The 21416-nt window shown below is 36.6% G+C and overlaps 1 protein-coding gene across 2 annotated transcripts in view; it reads left to right on the forward strand.

Annotated features, from left to right (window-relative positions):
- Positions 1–815: 815 nt before the first annotated feature.
- tax1bp1b (Tax1 (human T-cell leukemia virus type I) binding protein 1b) overlaps positions 816–21416 on the forward strand; it is a 37603-nt gene continuing 17002 nt past the window's right edge. For both annotated transcript variants that reach the window (XM_051866068.1, XM_051866069.1), the window contains exons 1-6: positions 816–982; positions 8438–8634; positions 18427–18529; positions 19025–19215; positions 19330–19488; positions 20281–20429. In XM_051866068.1, coding sequence (XP_051722028.1) covers positions 8458–8634; positions 18427–18529; positions 19025–19215; positions 19330–19488; positions 20281–20429 — 779 coding nt within the window. In that variant the 5' untranslated portion in view covers positions 816–982; positions 8438–8457. The remainder of the gene's footprint in view (positions 983–8437; positions 8635–18426; positions 18530–19024; positions 19216–19329; positions 19489–20280; positions 20430–21416) is intronic.

The following is a 21416-nucleotide window of genomic DNA, read 5'->3' on the forward strand; positions in this document are numbered from 1 at the left end:
TTTCTGTCTTTTAATTGTATATGCAAACAGATAGATAAACATTTGTCTTAAAGTGATAGTTCACCAAAAAATGAAAATTCTGTCATAATTTACTCACCCTCAAGTTGTTCCAAACCTGGACCCCATTGACTTCCATAGTATTTTTTTTCCCATACTACAGTATTGAATGGGGCCCATCAACTGTTTGGCTACCCATATTCTTTAAAATATCTTCTTTTGTGTTCAGCAGAAGAAATACATTTATACAGGTTTGGAACAACTTGAGGGTGAGTAAATGATGACAGAATTTTCTTTTTTTGTGTGTGTGGACTATCCCTTTAACGTTATACTAGGCCTACTCACCCTTGAAACTTTAAACTCGTATGGAATTTAATCTAACTATAAATGAAAGCGAGAACTAAATATGTCAAGGTTACTTAATATAAATATGCAGAGTTTGAGTACATCATATGTTGACAGTCATGTAAACCATTAACGTAATATTTTTTTTTGCTACATTATATAATGTCACATTTATATTACTATGTGCCAATGATCATTTTATTAGTGACCTTTGGATTTTCAGGCAAATTAGCCTCACGGAAGTTATAACTAAATAGCCTCAATAAATGTAGTTTTGTTTCTTTTGTTATATGTAAAAAAATACGAAAACATGAAACATTTGTACAGTTTAAGATTTATTGTAAAATAACTGAAGCACGCGCAACTAAATGCGTTATCTTCACCTAACGTACATAATATACATAAATCGTTTGAATTTTACATTCTAAAAATATTCTAATAGTAGAAAATGTTCTAATAGTAATACGTTGGTCATAGCATGGTGATGGTGAGATATGTGTGTGGTGTGTGGTGTGTTGTTGTTATTGTGTTGTTCCGGGAAACTACTGACACAGACGGGGGGGTTGTACTTGCGCTGAGACTGGAAAGTGCGTCAAACACAGCGCTGGGTTTTTTTGTGATACTTCAGCATGAAAATGAGGTATTGTACCGTCTTTTAATTTACTTCTGTTATAGGTGTATATGCGTATTAGTTTTTTCTATTTAATATGGTTTTATTTGTCTAACCTGTAATATAATTTTGAGCTCTGTTTTGGTGAAATACAGTTGGTCGGGAGCATGATAAGGATTATTCCTTAACTATCGGCCTCACACTTTGACTTGACTTAAGATATTAACTGATCTATTTTTATAGAGAAATAAAGAGCAAATAAGATGTGGGTTTGGGATTACTGAACATTGATTAAATGGCAAAAGCTAACGAGCTGCAATTGTCGTGACATTATGGTTTGTTATTGTTTAGCCAGACGGCTACTAAACTGCTAGCAAGCTACATCGCTACCACTAGCTTAGCTAAGATAGAAACTTGATATATAGATTATACGTGGTATAAATGTATATAAAATATATATATTGTGCGGTATAAGATACAATTTTTTTAACTAAACTAATTTTTCTCGTTACAAAATGATAAACACTAAAATGAAGTTGTAAGTGTCCGTGCTTCGGCCTATTGGAAACACATTCATGTCTAGAAGACGTGAGTATTGAGGTACATCGTTTTTTGACAGTCATTTAAACGTATAACTTATTAATTTGTGGCTAAATTATCTAATGTCATACTTCTGTTTGTTTGTGTTGTGGCAGTAATCTGTGTTGTGACGACCTTTGGATTGCCAGGCAAATTAGTTTCACGGAAGTTAACTTATAACTTAACTAAAGCCGCAATAAATTGTGTAAACGATTGTGTAAACATAAATACGTGAAGCATTTTACAGTTCAAGTCAGGTCATGTGTGACGTCACTACTCGGACTCGGATAAAGCTAATAATATTTATTTATTTATTTTTTTTTGAGAAAGGAGGAGTTTTTTTTATTTTTATGGGCGATTGTCGGAAGTTTTCAATCCTTCGCATGCTGAAATGTCGTGTGAAAAAAAAGCTTTGTTTTTTTGTAGAGCTCAGCTGTTTCTGAAAGCATGACGGAGTCTCTGTAGTGTCAGCAAATCCATGCTCTGCAGCTGTGCTTACTGTTTCCTTATCATACATAAGAGGATGTTGTGTTTCTTTAGATTAAATAACAAAAAAATATTTGACAATTTAGTGAAGTATATGAAAAGAAGGTTCACGTGTCCCTCAAATCATTTGCACCAAATGCCTACAAACTAGTCAGGTAAACCACTACACACAACTTGTTCTCTGCCACTGAAATATTATTTAGGGATCACCATGATTACAAAACAAATGACCGTGTCTTATCAATGTGGCTAGTGTTGACTGTTCACAACCACGCAGAGAAAAACCCCTTGACAATCAGCAGACTTTGTTCATTCCTTACTGAGTCATCACCATATGAGTGTGAGACATGGCGAACATTTCAGTCAAACCTTAAAAAAAAGATATTATAAAAAAAGAAAAAGATATTGATATGCTTTAACGAGTCTTTATTAAATCATGCAGAACTTTGAGGGAGCTGAGAAATATGGAGTAACTGAATGCTATTTTATCTGATCAAATTGACTTGTGCCCTTAAGGGTTCAGTCCACATTCCTGTAAACATTTTTTGTTCCAAACACTCTGTGTACATTGGAGAAAGTTTGCACATATTGATCTAGTGCTGGGCAGTTTGACCAAAAATCTGTATCATGTTTTTTTTTTTTTTTTTTAAGATTCTGGCGGCGTTTTCTTTTCACTGGACCTTTATTTTTTAGCATATTTTACTGTCAGGAGTACAGGGAATATATTATATAAACATTGTAAGGACAAATAAAAATATATTTAAAAATGTAATTAAATCAGTTCATAAAGCTAACAATTTAAAATGTAATCAAATAATTTAATTGTTTAATTAAATTAATAATATTAATAAGGCTACATTTTTACTGAGCAATTTCAGTCATTTCAGTGAAGACCTTTGAGTTTGTGTTTTAATAAACAATGTTATTATTATTAGTATCTCTATTAATTAAAGTATACTCGATTGTACAATAGTATATTTCTGTTATTTCAAGTTATACCGAACTTTTATTTTGACAGGGTCGTGAAGACCTTTGACTTCCTGTGCATATGATATGACAAATGTCAATAGTTTTATCAAATTAAATGGTGAAATGTTCATACAGTGACTCTAAGAGCAGCTCTGCAGATGAAGTTCATGAGTGAGACAGCAGACACTGAATCATCGCGAGCGCCACGTGTGCTTCAGTATGTGTAGTAGTAGACAAAACTGCGGCGCTCATTCATACTGACTTCAGATTTCAATAGAGTACCTCAGAGATGATGTGTTTTTGTAGGCCAGCCCAGAAGTTAGTGGCGCACGGGTTCCCTCGATCGAAAGCCTATGCATTTTTCCCATAGACTTTTGGAAAATCGCAAAAAATAAGCTCTGTGTTTAACAAAGGGTTATGACACTTACACGTTTTGTCTATCAAGATAATCTTTACAAGTTAACACAAGATTTATACATTTTGAAGCCTAAATACAGTCGTCAGATATAAAAAGCTAACAGTAGGCTATAAACGGACTACAGCACACCATGGTCGCGGATCAACGTCACCACCACCAAGCTTCCTCAAACTTTATTTAGAAGACAACTGATTATGATCTGCGCTGTGTATGAATACTTATCCACTTTTTCATGAGAAATGCTGTCCAAATATCCTGTTTGTCATGATGACGTCTAAAGTCCCTGCCAAAGGAAGTAGTGCCTTTTAGCAACTTGTTAGCAACCGCCGTTTTTAAGACATAATAAAGGTTTAAAAAATCACAAGCGGGTTATAGCTGGTGTGTTTTATGTCATAGATCAAAACGTGAAAATATTTAGAGGCTTTGTTAACCACAGACCTTATTTCAGGCGATTTAGCAAAAACCCATTCAAAAAACCCATAGACTTTAGGGCGATGGAACCGGAAGTCCTAAAATGCTAACTCGCTTCCGGGTTTTGCCTACAAACACATCTCTGAGGTACTCTATAGCAGTCATTTTAGCTTTAATATTCACAGACACTAGTCCGTATCGATATCTGATTCATTGTACAGCCTGACTTTTGCTTTATTCATCCAAAAATTGCCAAATTCTGTGACATTCCGCTTATACAGCAAGTTCTATTTGTGACTGGATTCCGTGATTGCATCCGTGATTTCTGCATCGGAAATCTTATGGCTCTACATGGTATTTGCAGTATTAAAGAGAGTGAGTTTTGTGAGTTATTTATTGTTGTGTTATAAAGTTGTTTCCATTAGTGTAAGAAGGGTATGCAGTTAATAGAAGTCCACTCTCTATACGCTCTACATTGCGCTTCATGGCCATTGAATAGAGACAGCAGCTGTTTCAGCTACACACCGGTATGGCGGTTTTTGAAAAATACATATCGGTCTCGAAATTGAAACCGGTATACCATATGAACAGGTATACCGCCCAGCACTATATTGATCTATAGTAGTGAGTGACTTAGTAGATATAGTACTAATTCGTGAGACACAGGACAAATCATCCCACAACTTAAAATAGTAACATTTCCACTCTGACATCGCTCACTACTGATGAACCACCTGTCCTCACACCATAACTCAATACTTCATATGGATAAAAATATAAACACACACACACATATATACAGTATATATATATATATATATATATATATATATATATATATAAAAATATAAATGTATCGTTAAAAGAAATGTTTGTATTGCATCATGACAGAAGAAAGAGGTTAATTTAAAAGTGCCTCTATTATGCTATTTCAAATGTTCTTAATTTTGTTTCCTACAATAGGTTTACATGCATCCAAGGTCAAAAAACACTTTAATTTTCTCATAATATACGTTACTAATCATCTCTTTTCTCACAGTGTCTGAAATGGCTCCGTAAAGGGTTCAGTCTCTCTAAACTCCTCCTTTCCGAGAGCCTACTCTGCTCTGATTGGTCAGATGGCCCAGTCTGTAGTGAATTGTCTACCAGTTACAGCATGTGTCAGAAACGAAATGGCCATTATCTGAATTTCAGCTAGAGGCTTCCTCATCGCTTGTACACACAGTGATATGAACAGTAACAATGGCGTCGGTTTTACCGTATTAATTCCAGCGCAAGTCCTCATCCTTTGGAAGTGCATGCAAAGTGGATTTGCAGTGCAGAAAACAGTGTCTACTCGACATGACGACAATGTGACGTTGCTAGAACATGTTGCTTCTCAGCTACAACTACAGTGCTTGTGGGCAGATCAAAGTAGACGTTGTTCACGGGCAGCCAGTGAAGTCCATAGGCTGGCATTATGCAAATGTGTTACAAACCTACGTAGTTATGTTACGGAAGTGAGACTGGAATTTCTAACGACTTTTTTCGGCAGTTCAGAATCCATTCTTTCTTTTAGGAGACAATGACCCTCATTTACAAAACGTACGGTACTTGGCATTTATCAATATAGACGTGAGCGGTGGCTTTGATCAAATTTCACGTCAGGTTTCAGCTCGTGTCTAAGTTTTTGAGTTGGTGTGAACTGCAGCATAGCAAATGTGGTGGAGAATTTTATGAGAGCATTTTGTTCATTTAGATTATTTTCCTGACCAGAAACTGAGACAGCAGAAAGGGCATTGTATTTGTTTTCTTCATTTCTTTATTTTATTAAATCCAACTGATCGTGCAGGCGCCTCACAACACACAACATATTAGTTCTACCGTTACCGTTAACTTGACATTTCAGCAAGTTCATCATCAAACTAAAATGCAGTCAACCAAACATAAAAGTTACATTGCCCAAATTAAATGGTACAATATGTGCCAGTCAGCATACCCACCGCCCCACCAAACACATATTTTTGATGAATTTTCACATTTTCAAGGATTATGTTTTACATGTATATTGGAACACAAGTGCAAAGTACAAAGCCTTGTTGACATAATGAATAATAGTTTAGCAACCAAATGTGGAATATGGAAACATTTGGATTCGTGCCGAATGAGAGATGTAGCCTAAGTGAGCCCAGTGGCGTTTCAGTTTCCCTTAAAATAAATTCATTTTGGCTTGACGTTTGCATGTTGTTTATAATGAATGCAACTATAGCCTAATTTGTGTTTTATTTTATAATGTAATAGCTACTTATTTTTCATTCTTGTTCTGTTCTGAATAGCCTACCGATAAATTTAAAGGATTTGTTGTGGAGTGAGGAGAACTAAAATAGCCTAGGCCATATGTTTATGTTTATAATGTTTGTAAATGTTTTCTTTTATTTACTGGTGTGTAATATTCATATAAATTAATTTAATTGTTTACAATTACGAGGTTAACGGGTGTTTTTTTTTTTTGTAAGATCAATTTCTCTTTATGTTTTCCATGTCGTTAACTCTTGGGGCAAGGCTTCTAAATCGTTAAGTTTTAGGGGCGTGATATTTAAATGACGATTGTTTTGAGCCGCCATATGAATGTTTCATGAATCACAAGTGGACCCTGTCGTTTTCCTGTGATTTCTGCACTCAGATCTGCACTCGTTTAACTGATAAATGAGGCCCAATAACTTTATTTGTTGTGCACTTTGATCTTTAAAACTTTGCAGACCTTTTACACACTGCATGAAAGGTAATATTTGAAAAAGCATAAAAGGGACACTTTAAAAAATAAAATACCTTCCAAAAAAAAAGTTTTAAAACATTTCACAACCATGTTTCTACTCCAGGTTGACAACAAAATATATTTATTAAAATTATTATAAATCAAGCAATATTAATGTGAGCTTGTATCATGGTGTTCTTATTCTCATACTTCACTCACATAGAAGTTTATCAAGTCCGCACAGGCTTTTGCAGAGTGTTATAGTTTTTAAATATATAATTTTAGGTAATTGTGCAATAGGGAGCCTATTATTAAACCTACTTGATTTATTTTGAAATATAAAGACACAGTAAGCATCAATTACAGAGAAATCACTTGTTTTATCTCAGATGCAAATGTGTGTTGCTGTTATTTATGTATTTGGTGTCTATTAGATGTTTATAGATATCAAATCAAAACTTTGCTGTTTGAGCAAAGTGATGAAACTGGTTGAGTATTAATAAGCAACCCTGTACAATGTGAGTAAATCACTCGTATGCGACTACATTTTCATGCTAGGTGACTAAATAATGTTTATTATTAGCAATTGGCTAGTAAATGGTTAGATTTCACTCACCTTCACTCGTCTTGAACACTGAGTGAGCACGACTGAGCGCTTAAGAGTTTCACTCTCCGTCTTTAAATCGCACTATTGCAATTGATCTCATGCTTCAGCGTATTTGAAGCACCGTAACAGTTTAAGCGCAATAAGATGCGAAAGAGAACTTAGTTCAGTACTCACGAGCTGTGTGACAGGCTTTTAGTGTGCGTGTGCTTCAGGTGTACGTGCTCAGAAAAGGTTATGTCAGAACAGTGTGCGAATGAAAAGTTTAACTGGCAAGGAATTAAAATGCATGCAAATACCGCTGTGTTGCCAAACATGTGATGTGAATGTATGATGCGTTGTACAGTATGTTGGGACGGGGGTGCCAGAACTGCAACTGATAGAATGTGCACTGTAGCATGATACTTTCTTCAAAAGCAGATCATGGAGACATTTTAATCGTTCATGATTTATAATTGTGATATCGCACACCCCTAGGGAGGCACACTACAAATAATGTTTGGTGAAGGGAAAAACCATGGACTTGGCATCCCTGGTTTGAGCTAGTGGTGTTCCGAGTGATTTGTTTTAACTCAATTTGAAGTGAGTTCGCGTTAATTAATTATTTTGTTAACAGCCCTAAATTGAATTCTACACAAGACATTTTCTTCACACACACTATGAGCTGCAGTCTGACACATTCTTCCATTCGCTTTTGATTGGCAGGATACAATCGCCCTGATCATCAGCTGTTTTTAAACAATTGGCTGATATCCGATAGTGCAGATAATTGCTTTTTTCGGCCGATACGGATTATTGGCCAATACGTTGGTGCATCCCTAAGCAGTCATGTAATAATAGAAATAATGTAGTCAGCTTGACTTTAATGCAAAATAAACACATAAAATGGTTAATTATTGAACTCTGTGTCTATTTTTTTTTTCTCACATAGTAAAACAAAGTTAAACTCAAATCAATATTTTGTGTCAGTTTATTTATTTGGTAATAAGTGGGCTTATGTTTGCAATAATAATTTTGCAATAATAACTGGATGATTATACATTATTTCTTACTTGTGTATGATTTTGAAAATGTTAATTGCACAGCAGATATCAGATGATTTAATTTAACATGTAATTTGGTATGAAAATAGACAAAATAAGGTGAGGGTTCTTCTACAGGCATTGACTGATTCATAATGTTACATAAAGACATTCGCCCTAGATTACTGTAGAATCTGGCACAGAATATTTTCAGGTGTCTCTTTTCTGTTTCACTTATCTAATGGGTACTGTCTTCCCACAGACACAGCTGCTGATAAACAGATGGCTTTATTCCTGGAGGGGACAGTAGCAAGCAGCGCCATGGAGACATCCAATTTTGCCCATGTCATCTTCCAGAATGTGGGGAAAAGTTACCTCCCTCACGCAGCATTAGAATGCCATTACACCCTCACGCAGTTCATTAAACCAAATCCCAAGGATTGGGTCGGCATATTCAAGGTGACACTCGCTTTCATTTTGCTGTTTTTACCTTGCTTTTCTGCCATGTTCTGTATAATTCTTGGATATGAAATATCTACCAAGAAAAGTATGGATAAGAGATTGTGACTTCACTTGGCTTCTTCTATTTCATCTCATCACCATTCCACTTTTAAACAAGGCACTTACAATTAAGATTCTCCAAAAAATTAAAATAGTCTCTCTCTCTCACTCTTTACAGTTTAATTCATGCTTTAATTCTGTGCTCAGTTTTCACACAGTTTCCATGCACTGCACTGTACTGGAGGTTGTGGTGGCCACTGAGGCTAAATGTGAAATTAGGCTCATTCATAATTTAATCAGTCAGAATTTTCAGTGAAAATGAATTTCAGTGAAACAAGATCTGTTCCTCACACAAAGCTATCATAGACGATTTGGAAAATAATGTACAGGTCTGAGTCTATACATTATATTCCAAGCATGGTCTACTTTTGTGGTTTGGACTATGTTTTTATGCTTTTTTTTTGCACCTGGAAGCCAATGTTTACTGTAGTCTTGTAAGTTACTTAACAAATTACACCAACTACTGTTATGTGGAAAATACAGACTTGGTTCTCTGTTTCTCTTCGAGCTGCAGTCTAGTTGTTTCATTGATTTTTCAGGTTACAGTTTTAATAAAATACAATATTTGTCATCCTACAATCCCATTATATTCTACTAAAACATAATGGGACAGCTATTAAAGTGAACTATTAGAATTCAAGTATTCCAGTCAACCCAATGTTAACCTGATGGGATCTGCTATTGGACCTTCTTCACTTGTTTCACAGCAATGTTCAGGTCAGCCAAGTTGGTTTCCTACCATTTCATAGGAATCATGTGTGATGTTACTGCAACTTTAAAACGTCTTGATTCCATTTTCCCATCTTCAGTTTCCACAGTGTGGAAATTACAAGGCCCTGCCGTCATATTTGGCAGTGTAATATTTGGGGAGCCGCCATTACTGGTGCTTAACATAATATTGGATTTACTGCTGGTCACTTAAATGTTTCCTGCTGTAAAAGATTTTCAGAACCATATTTCGCTTTAGTCTGACCCAGAGAGACTGCTTTTTTGTAGGAATCATTTTAGAATATATAACCAATGTTATATATAGAGTAACCTAAATGTCTGCGTTTGATGCATACTAGATTCCAGTTCCAAAGTAGGCTATATAGCCAGGTCACTTTTCTTTTCCCCACAAGCCGTTAAGATGCTCATCTGCTATGTTTTTTGAGAAAGATGTTTTTATGGAGAGCTCATTAGGAAATCAATCTCTTTTTAAACCTGAAGGAAATGTGTTGCGACTCCCTGAACTGATGGGGTATGTATGTCTTGTTCACGTTATTCGGGAAAAACTGTGAATCATATCCAGGAAAATCACAGTCACAACTGTTTCCCCTTCTAACAAGGTTTTCAACAAGTGAGCATGAACATTTACTACCCGCTTGTATAACAGAATGCGGTCTGAGTATTTGTGAAAGATCTTGGCAGTTTGCTCGGCAGAGAAAAAAAAAAACTATATAAAATATTATAACCCTCTGGTAGTTTGAAAATTCCACTATGTTGGCACAATGCAGTGAGTCATGCTGGAGTGTAGTTGAACGCGAATGTGGTCATGACGGTGTGCATGGGAATGAAATATGTGGGTTGGCAGAATAAGTGGGGTGTTTTGGCTCCATCTTCTTTCTGGAGTTCCCCAGCTACTGCTGGATGAGTGATCATAAACTGTATTTACAACATTATGGATGTGACGATGAGAGGAAATAAAAGAGAACATCTGACTGCTGTAGGTTAGTGGAGGGGGAGTTGAGTGTGGTCACTGTCAGGGTTTAGTATCTGGGTTCGGATCTGACCAGATCAAAGTGGTGTTTTAGAACTTTTTACTTTGCGCGTGATATAGCGAGTCTGATGAAGCTGTTTTATGGCCGGCTGTCAGGAAGGCTTCTGCTTCTCAGCAGGTCTATCACATTGTGGCCAATGTTCTTGATTAAAAGGGACAACCCCACACACCCCATGAGAAACAGGTATAGCTTTTAAAACTTTGGAAGGTGGGTTAAAATCTTCAAAGTCCACAGACCATCTGATGCATATCACACAGAAAAATTGGTAGAGTTGTCTGAAATTACCAGTTCTGATTGACTTTTTGAGTTTGTCAGGTTCATGCCATCTTTTAAAGGGAACCCTGGGTATTAAGACTTATACGGCTTAATATAACGGAAATGATGTCTCTTACTGTAATATGTAGTAGAAAACCCATGAAAGATTTATGTTGTTTAGAAAAATTCACATCATTTTATACATATTTTGGACAATGGGGGGTGCCATTTTGTTTAGGTGCACAGTGCATTCTACGTCGATGACGTCAAATGGTTGCACTCGGTGAGCTACTGGCGCTGCCCTGTTGCTATTTTTACTGCAACACAACTTGGAATACAATATACGATGCCACATTGTGCGACTTTTGGTTGTAATTTTCAGTCGAAGGGCAACAAGAGAAGCAATGTAAGTCTTCACTGCTTTCCTAGCGATAAGAAGAGGGGAAAAGAATGGGAAGTTGTGAAGAATGTGGACAAATAAGACTTCCTAAAGAACCGCATCTTTGTTCTCTCCAATTTAGCTCTGATGCCTTTGATACTTTTTCCATCTGTATAGTTTGGGGCAATGGTAATCTAGTAAGGCATACAAGTCTTAACACCAGCGGGGCTCCTTTTAAAACTTGATCAACCTTTTCAATTTGAGCTTTCAATTTTCTCCTCTTCTTATCGCTAGGAAAGCAGTGAAGACTTACATCACTTCTCTTGTTGCCCTTCAACTGAAAATTACAACAAAAAGCCGCACAATGTGGCACTGCATTTTGTATTCCAAGTTGTGTTGCGGTAAAATTAGCAAAAGGATAGCACCAGTAGCTCTCCAAGTGCAACCGTTTGATGTCATCGACGTAGAATGCACTGTGCACCTAAACAAAATGGTACTCCATATTGTCCAAAATATGTATAAAATTATGATTTTTTTAAATAACGTAAATCTTTCATGGGTTTTCTACTACATATTTAAGTAAGAGATATCAATTACATTATATTAAGTCATACAATTCTTAATACCTGGGGTTCCCTTTAAAGATATTTAAAGTTTTCAAGTAATAAATAAAAAACAAGATATCCTTGAGCACAAAGTGGTATATCTGATTTAAGATCTACTTAGGGCTGCCTATCAATACAGATTTCCTGATTCAATTCAATTCTGATTCACAAGCTGTAGATTCGATTCTAATTTTTGGCATATTCAGTTGTCTGTTTTGCTTAAATGTGGAAATAAAATGGTCTTTCAGTTAATGCTGTTAATTATACAGGAAACCTTCTAATGTGGTGCATTACAACAATATTACGTATTATTTTCACACATCCATATATACATATATTCCCTCTAAGGGGTATTTAGCTGGACTAAACTACCAGACTTTATGGCAATAGTCAAATATCTGGTTTTGAGAGGCTATGTTCACACTCAAGTTTTTGGGATTGACAACCACATTTACTTACACATGTGAGTCTCAATGTCCCGTTCACACAGCAACTTACAGTAAAGTCTCGAATACTGTCTGTATGTGCAACCAGTAAGCATAGCAACAGTGACCAAAGTAATATCAAAGATTGCAACATCCATAAAACTGAAAAGTCTTATCACTTTGAAACAGCAAGAGTCCAATCAAGCCACGAGTTCAGTCATCAAAACTTCATAAACCAACAGAAGTTTTTATATCTGGGAGGAAATGGAGCATTTGATTCGCATGTACTGTAGAACACAAAACTGATGGGAGCAGCTCCGGTGGAGAACAGTAACTGGATCTAAAACCTTCATATCATACACAGCTCATGTCTCCTGTAAGTTACTAAAATCGCACATGAAAACCTTCAGCACACTGTAGACACGTGTTTGTGCAGCGCAGAGCAGCCCTCTTGCACTGTATGGCATGACAGATAACTAGTTGTTCAGTCTGATTCCGTTCACACAGCAAGGGTTTTCTGGGAATGCAAGGCTTAAAAACAGAAAAAAAATTGAATGGTTCACTCGGAGCTGAATCAGTATTTTAACGTTTCTTGCAACTAAACATCATAACTCCAGTGGATCCTCAAACTGATGGCAAAACCTCATACAGTAGCTCCACCTGCCTCAATCGTGAATGAAGTTCTGCACACATTTTGAAAACCATCTCTGCTGTTTGCAGTGCAAGGGTAAATAAAAAAACTGGTTCAAAGTACAATGTTTTCTTTATTTATACATGATTGATGTTTGTAAAGGCAAATATTTTATGTATTTAAGGAGCAGAGAAGAGTGTCTTAGTTTGGTATTTACCAATACAGCCTATTATAACACAAGATTTTGGCCAAATGTATTAAACTGCGTTCTTATATAGCTACAATAAACTTTGTAACCTGTTGTAAAGTTGATGAAAATTTAATGCGATGCGCTTACTGCCTCAGATGCGGCCATTTTAATGACTGACAAAACACATATGTCCGACCTTCACTGGTGAATAACCCTGTAAATCCATTTGAGCTTGATTTTGGTAAAATATATAATATAATGAAACTAGCAAGTGTCTGACCATACATAAAGCCCCAATATTAACATTGACAACAAGGTGTTTAATATTAAAACAAACAAACAAACAAAAAACAGGGTTTAGTAGTGGTTCTACACTGAACTGCAAATTTCAAAACACACACCATGCCAAATATTATTTGCCATTAATTTTCGCTTAAATGTAATGTTTTAACGGCCATATCCTTGGATATACTCCTGAGATCCAAAAGCTAATGTCAGTGCATTTCCACTGTGACTTACCTATGATGATTAGACAACTGAGCGTGGGCATTTCGCTCACGTTTGAAGCGTCAATGTCACATTTGCGTAGGCCTTTCTTTTTGAATTCATGATTGGTTGACTACCAAATTAAAATATTAAACAGAACGATAAAATAACTTTATTAACCGGTTAATGGTAATTTCAAATAAACGTTTCTGTTCAGAGCAATTAAACTTGATTTTCATTTTTGTTTGTTCCTGTTAAAATTTTGTTTGTTAGTTTTCATTCCTTGAACTGGTTCAGAGACCTGGTTGTGAGTCCTGAAAATTTACGAGTGTGAGTTTGGTTATAGAATGCGGTTGTCACTCCTGTAAATAACTGAACTGTGTGTGAACGTAACCATATTTAGGACTCAAATACAGGACCGTATTCTGCTGCCGTGTGAACGTGGATTTACAGTGTACCAGGGATGCTCCTACTTTTGAGTTAGGCAACCTTTGTTATTATTATGACACACGTGATGAGATAAGATTTACCTGTAGGGAAGTTTTAAAGGCTCTGAAGGAGAAATCCACCTCATTCTATCATGTTTATTACGCTTGAAACTCAGAAAGCCAATATATTTTCGACTCCACTTGAAGGCCACATTATATATCAAATACTGATGGAATTCAAAAAGCTAAACTCCATTACATGCGTTAATGGCAGTTGATCCTTGAGAACAACTGTTCTACATAATTGTTCTTACTTCCCAATGGCAATCTTTGTTTGTGTTCTCAATTACGATAAAACTTACTTCATTGTTATGTATTCTGATGTGCCATTGGATAGCAGTGTCTTCTTATACCCTAAAGGGAAGGCATGTTCCTCCAAACAGAGCTGACTGACTGACGCACATTTGTCTGCACCCAGAGACACAAAATAACCTCTGGCGATGAAGGGCACAAGATCATAAATCTTAACATGGCTATGTTTGTGTTGACAGACAAAAGGCAGCGGTGCCAAACACCAGAAAATTGCAAGACCTGTTCCATGAGTCACTTGCCTGGAGCAGCAGGTAGTCGCAAGGCTATCATTGCCACCTAGTGTTCAGGAGATTAACTGATCTTACCTGAATGCCATCTTTATGAAATTTTAGAGTACATTTCTTGAAATAAGGAAATCCTAATACATTCAGTGTAATTCTGATTTAACAATGGAAAACGCTGACTACTCCCCCCTCTTAGTCAGTTATATCTGAGTATACCATAGTATTGTCTGTGATGATGACATAAGATTATGTGTAGAGATGTTTTAAAGGCTCTGAAGGAGAAATCCACTCAGTGTCATTGAATTTGCTTATTGTTTCTTGTTTGAGCAGGCATGCTGCCTGTGGCTCTCTTGAAGTTGGAATGGTTACAGAGAGAGTCTAGTTGAGCGTCATGTTGGATTGTCAGAACACGCCATCAGACTCACCGCGTAGAAGGTGAACACTGCTTTATAATTATCCTGTCAGCGCAGTAGTTGTTCTCTGTACTCCATCCTGATATATAGACCCGCTGTACCCAATGCAGCCTGTATCCAGCACAGACAGAGTGATGGGCCAAGTCTGTGCGTCATTTCGAGTCAGGGAATTAGGTACTTTCTCACAAACACTGGGATGTTCTGTTGTTCTCTGAAGGGTCTTATTAATTTATTATATTATATGCATAGCACACAATACATTTTTTTTTTTTATTGCATTAGCACCCTATTCTGTGACAAAAGTGTATTTTTTTTTTTTTTTTAATGTATTGCTTCAAAAAGTGTGCTTGTTTGACATTTTGGTATCTAATGTAGTGACATAAATGTTTGAAGTATCCAAATACGTTTTGGGATCAGTATAGATGTTTACTTTTTTCTTGCAGTTTATTTTTTATTTAATGGTATTTATTCATAATATGATACTAATATAATATTTATTATGTTTTTTTGTAGTTTTATTAAATGTAAGTACTAATAAAGATTGTTTTTTTTGTTTTGTTTTTCTAAAGATGATTTTTATATGCTGTTCAGTTGTGTTTTTTCACCACCGAAATAGTAATCCTGGTAATTTCCCTCTGTGTATTTTCATTTATTTTTATTTTTCTAGTCTGTCTTTATGTGTGCATTATCATTCTCATTCTCTGCTGGAGCGGCTCTCATTCTGAAATGTTCTTGTGTTGTTTCTCATGCCATTCTCATTCTCATCCATCTTTTCTCCATTTGGTTACGGTTCACTCCGCAGACCTAAATGAGAGACACACAGGGGCTTAATTTTCGCCCTCCTTCCCCCCCAAACGTCTCTAATGAGTGGAGTTTGGTCCAGGCAGTAATGACGCTCCGTATGGGCCATGCCTTTAATGGCTTCCTGCTCTTTACAGCTCCAGCACCTCGGGCAACTTTCTTGTACAATCAGGGGATTTCTGCAACACTAATGTTATTGTGGACATAGAGGACAGCTGTATGGTTTGAGCAAACAAGCCACACAGCTTTCTAACATGACTGAGCTGTAGTGAGTTTGCACTTTTTTAGTGTGTGTGTTACTTCCAGGATACTATAGAGTTCCCATGTAGATGCCAATAGCAGGTACTAGGCTTGTGCGTTTGCATGTTCACAAACACAGCCAGCCCGATGTGAGTCTGATTTTGTTTGACAGTTTTATGACAGAGGGCTGAAATTATGGATGTATTTTCTGTACTCCCCCTCATCAACCATCAGTTAACAACACATAAAATTCATATAATTACATCTTGGTTTCCATTCTGAAGTATGTATAAAATTTTCACCTATTTTCTTCTTCCTGTTAAGGCTGAGTTGTAGCCGCGCTCCCTCAACCGAACATATTCACGAGGGTTTGGTGAGAAACACGTGGCCGACAGGCTGAGTTTCACTTGCCCCCGTAAAACGCAGCCGAGTCCATGTTTTTATGCTTTCATCTCAAAGGCTTTCTACTAGGCCTCATGGAGATGAGAAAAATACATAATGTGCCAAAGAATTTTGCAGCATGATGTGAATCAGGCAATGGTCAAGACCACGACAGCCTGATGAAGCATTTACAGTCTTCCTATTAATGTATGTGGGAGAAATCGCATAAACACTTCAGTTTTGCCAAATGCTGCTTTATTATTTATTTTTATGTTTTGACTTTAGAGGCATATGTATAAAAGTTTTTTAATATATTATTGTTATATATAATTTTTTATAATTTATCCTAATTTTATTTTATATTTTTTCATATATATGTGTTATGTTAAGTGTTTACGTGGATAGTGGGTATTTATTTATTTATTTGCCAGGTTATAAAAGTACTAAATAGTTCTCATTTTCTTCTACTGTACATTTTCTAATGTTTTTATTCATGATTTAAAGCCCCCCTGTAGTCAATAGTTTTATTCCTTAAAACTCATCTTTGATCACCAAAATTACATATTTAAACGTTTTTTCCTGTGAAAAAAATTCTTCATGCCTTAAAATTGCTTGAATTTAGTATACGCGGATATATGAATATGATAATTAGCCCCACCTCCACTCACTCGCACACGCTCAGAGATCCACTCGACCAATTTACTGAGGTAAACGCTGCACAATGGTACCGCTTTTTATAACATTGGACACATAACGGTAATTATGATTAGCCTTTTTCTTGACTATGTTATCAATCAGCTAATAATGTGTTGCTAATGTTACACAAACCATGTTCCCGTTTGCAAATCAGACAGCTGCCTTCTAAAAATCAGTATCCTTAGAAACACTTTGAACAAATTAGAACATCAGTGCAGAAAGGCATATAGTTAATCATAGCATCGTAATACACCAACTAAATTGCTAAATCTACACGATTTTTCATATCAACAGAAAAATAAACCGGGATAACCTTCTTTTGAGACCCCCTTGCGCGGTCAGTTAATGATATGCTAAAGCCCGCCAGCACGTTGACGTGATTGGTTACAAGGTACTTTGTGACATCAGAAACACCAACGATATCAAACCGTGTTTTTGAAACTGGACACATAAGATCACTGCAGTTTTTAGATCACTGCAGTTTTAAAGTGAAAATACTCAGCAATGGTGTTGACTTATGAATTTGCACATGGTTTGTCTTAAAACATATTAAAAACACCACAAAGACATAAAAACAACATTAAAAACTTGATTTTCACCACAGGGGGACTTTAACAGGAAAATTTCTAGAATTCTAGAATGGAGATTCTATATTTTAGACTCTTGATTTTGTTTAAAACAGTATAGATTTATAATATCTTATACCAAAGTGCTGTGAATGCTTGATTCTAATTGGTTAACAGATGTTGATGACTACTTTTTTATTAACTACATGGCTAAGAAGTGTTGCAGTTCCACATCACTTTGCCAAATTATTTTGGTTATTTCAAAGTGGCTTACAGTGTACCACAGCAAAAGAGCCACAAAAACAAATACACTGACCAAGCATATACATATGACAAACAATAGGATAAAAATGTCAAACAACTTTATTTTATTTCTCAAATAGATTTCAACGCTGTCTTTTATTTCTCCCTCTCACACACACATATACACATACACGCACAGAAGCTCTCATGCACACACAGGACCTTGTTTTCTGCAGTACCCCTCTACTTAATCATTAAAACAGATTCGCTATTTAAAAGTGACATTTTCACCCTGATGGCTTGGGCTGTTTGCAAGCAAGCAAGAAAAGTTGTACACACAAGTGTTTTAGTAACGAAAACATAACAATGAGGTCACCGTGGAGTCATAATATTTACTTGCATCACAATCTGAATTATTACTGTGGTGTCACCAAACAGAATTTTCAAACAAGTTTCCCACCCGCCTGCCATTGGTTGAGCCAGTGTTAAGCATATTACGCTGGGAAAGGAAAAAGTATTTTAACATTTAAAACAATACTTTCACTTTAAGACAAATATGCTAACCCTTTAAAATCTCTCTCTCTCTTTCTGACAGGTTGGCTGGAGCACCGCTCGTGACTACTACACTTTCCTGTGGTCACCTCTTCCAGACAGCTACACCGAGGGAACCGCAATCAACAGATCTGTGGTCTTTCAAGGTAAAATAACATTGTCAAAAATGGGGTTTTATGCAACCATTTCTTCGATGAATGTCGTGCCAGAGAGATGGCCCCTCAAAGGTGCGTTCAGGGTATGTAGTGACGGATGCAATAAAATAGGAAACACTGAGGCCTCCTATTAGAAGGCTGAAGTGTTGATGGGCCAGTTTTACTGGAGTGGTTCAGGTCACATACTGGAATCTTTGTGAGGAATTACAGGGTTTTTGTGGCATGAGTCCGGATTCCTTACAGCAATTAAGAAACAAATACCATTAAACCGAATGGACACAAGTCTATCATAAAACTGCAGTGGAACTGTAAAGTTATAATGTAAATGATGGACTTCAGGCTATGTTCATTAGTCTTAGCTATCGTTCATTAGAGTCATTTGCTTTAATACTTATGGGAAAGACAAATGGGTTTGTTGTAATGCCTTCCTACTTTAACGATAGGGCCGTTATCTAAGCCTCTGCTTGATTCTGGGGTATTTTGCAGGTTACTATGTGCCAAATGATGATGGCGAGTTCTACCAGTTCTGCTATGTGACACATAAGGGAGAGATCCGCGGGGCCAGCACTCCATTCCAGTTCCGTGCCAACAGCCCCACAGAGGAGGAACTGCTGACAGTGGAGGATGAAGGAGGATCCGATATTCTGGTGGTCACCACTAAGGCCAGTTACCTGGAGGTGAGGAGATTTGTTTACTCTCAATTCAAACTGCTCAACTCAAACTACTCAATTCAAAATGATAGATTTCTGGCCAGTTTTCACATGCTAGGGTTGTCACTTTTTTTTTTCCAGCAAAAGATGGAACAAATTCGACAGGAAAAAAAGGAGCTTTTGGAAAACCTGGACCAATTTCAGAAAGAGAGAGATGAACTGATTGATGAGAAGAACAGACTACAGAAAGAATATGAGCAGGAGCGAGAGAGCAGCGCTCAGCTCAGGAAAGATGTGCAGGTGAGATGGGAGAGAGAGAACCAAAATGTCATGAGTTAAAAAGAGGAAATGTTTTTTTTTTTTTCCTTCCCCAGTGCTTTTTGTCCTGACTTGACCTCATAATATTATAGAAATATTGTGCAAATATTAATGCTTTTCCCCTGTTTTATTGAAGTGGTAAAAGATAGGATGTTTTTATATATTTACAGTATTTTCCCTCTTACATATGACATGAACTGTGCAAAAAAAGTCTGCAATTTTTCTTTTATATGTCATATACAGTTTACATCTAAATGGTTTTAGAATATAAAGTTCACAGGCTGTCAGCACCACCTAGTGAGAGTCTCTCTTCAGACTCTTTACAGAAAAAATATATAAAATATAATAATAATAATTTACATCTTTACAGACATGACAATCATCAGCACCATTTGTTGCTTTTTAAGTGGCAATTTTCATAAAGTATAAATGTATCACCTCTGAGGCAGAGCTGGTTTAAAGATGAAAACAAGCACACCCATTTCTGGCTGTTAATTTTATGACCGCACTTTTATATGTTGTTTTATGTGCTGCTAAAATAATTCTAAAAATTCTGCACATGAAATGGAACTGCAGAAGAGACTGGAGTGGGATTTGGAGACCTGCTTTCCCATTAGTCATGTTTGCAGATTCTCAGAGACCACACACAAACATAACTCAAGAGCCAACAGTGTATTCTGCAATAACTCCCATCTGCAGCAGCTGGACAGACAACATACTTATGACAAAGAAAATAACTATAAATGGCTCATGCGTGTTTGTATGTGTACACAGGAGTTGCAGTTGTCTGCCCAGAGCTTGCAGGAGGAGAGAGAGGAGGTGAAAAGGAGAATGGAGGAGAGTACAGCACGACTGTTGCAGTTGGAGGAGGATCTGATCGGAGTCACCCAGAAAGGCCTGCAGAAGGAGACTGAACTAGACTGGTGCTTTTTTTTTTTTTTTTAACTATATTGAAGTAGCTACAATCAGCTATTCAGAGAAAACTATAGCAATCTCTTTGATTACATTAACAAACTAGGGTTATCATGATATTAACATTTCCATAGTCAATTCCAGTTTCGTCATTCTCAATGGCCACGTACACACTGTAAAGTTTTATGAATGACAACCACATTTAAATGCTGGAGTGAGTCCCCTAAATAATCTTTCCATGTGTGTATGGAACACGACTCACTCACAAAACTGAAATGATTGACACCATGGACACGAACGTTCTGGCGTCTAGTCATGAATAACTAGTTGCTCAGTTCACATACTGCGCAGAATTTTTGTAAATGCAGTTGTCACTACTTGCATTTTGTGGAAGTTAATTATACTATTGGTCCACATCTTCATTTAAAAAATGAGCAATATCACACGAGTAGCCGTGCAATATGGCTGTATATCAGCACGGCTGTGATTCGTCTGTAGGCACGAGGCCGCAGGTAATCACAGTGTGCTGATATACAGCCATATCGCACGGCTACGAGTGTGATATTGCATTTATACAACAGTTCGACGGCACGAGTGTGTAAATAAATAAGAAATAACAACGGAGTGTCTTTAAAACCCTCTTTTGTGCAGCACTACTTCCTTCCGCCACGGATTCAAATCTCAAGTTGACAGTTGGACCAAGCCTCCGTTACTAATTCTGAAAAGTCGATGTCCATAATATTATATCCATTATAAAAGTCCGTTTGAATGTCCGCTGAGGAAAGCGATCTTTGTAACTTATTTGTCATTTTTACAGCTAAGGAAGTTTTCCATAACATACAGCAAAAGTTCCTTTCAATTTAAAAGTCTCTTGCGACTGACTTATTGAATAAGTCTCATTTACTCGTAAAGTTTTGCTTCCATCTAATGGCGTATTAATGTAACTTTCACTCAATCCATATTTTGCACTATTTATTGAACGTCAAAAAAACAACAAT

Source organism: Ctenopharyngodon idella, chromosome 16 (genome assembly GCF_019924925.1).
Source record: "Ctenopharyngodon idella isolate HZGC_01 chromosome 16, HZGC01, whole genome shotgun sequence".
Lineage (NCBI taxonomy): Eukaryota > Metazoa > Chordata > Actinopteri > Cypriniformes > Xenocyprididae > Ctenopharyngodon > Ctenopharyngodon idella.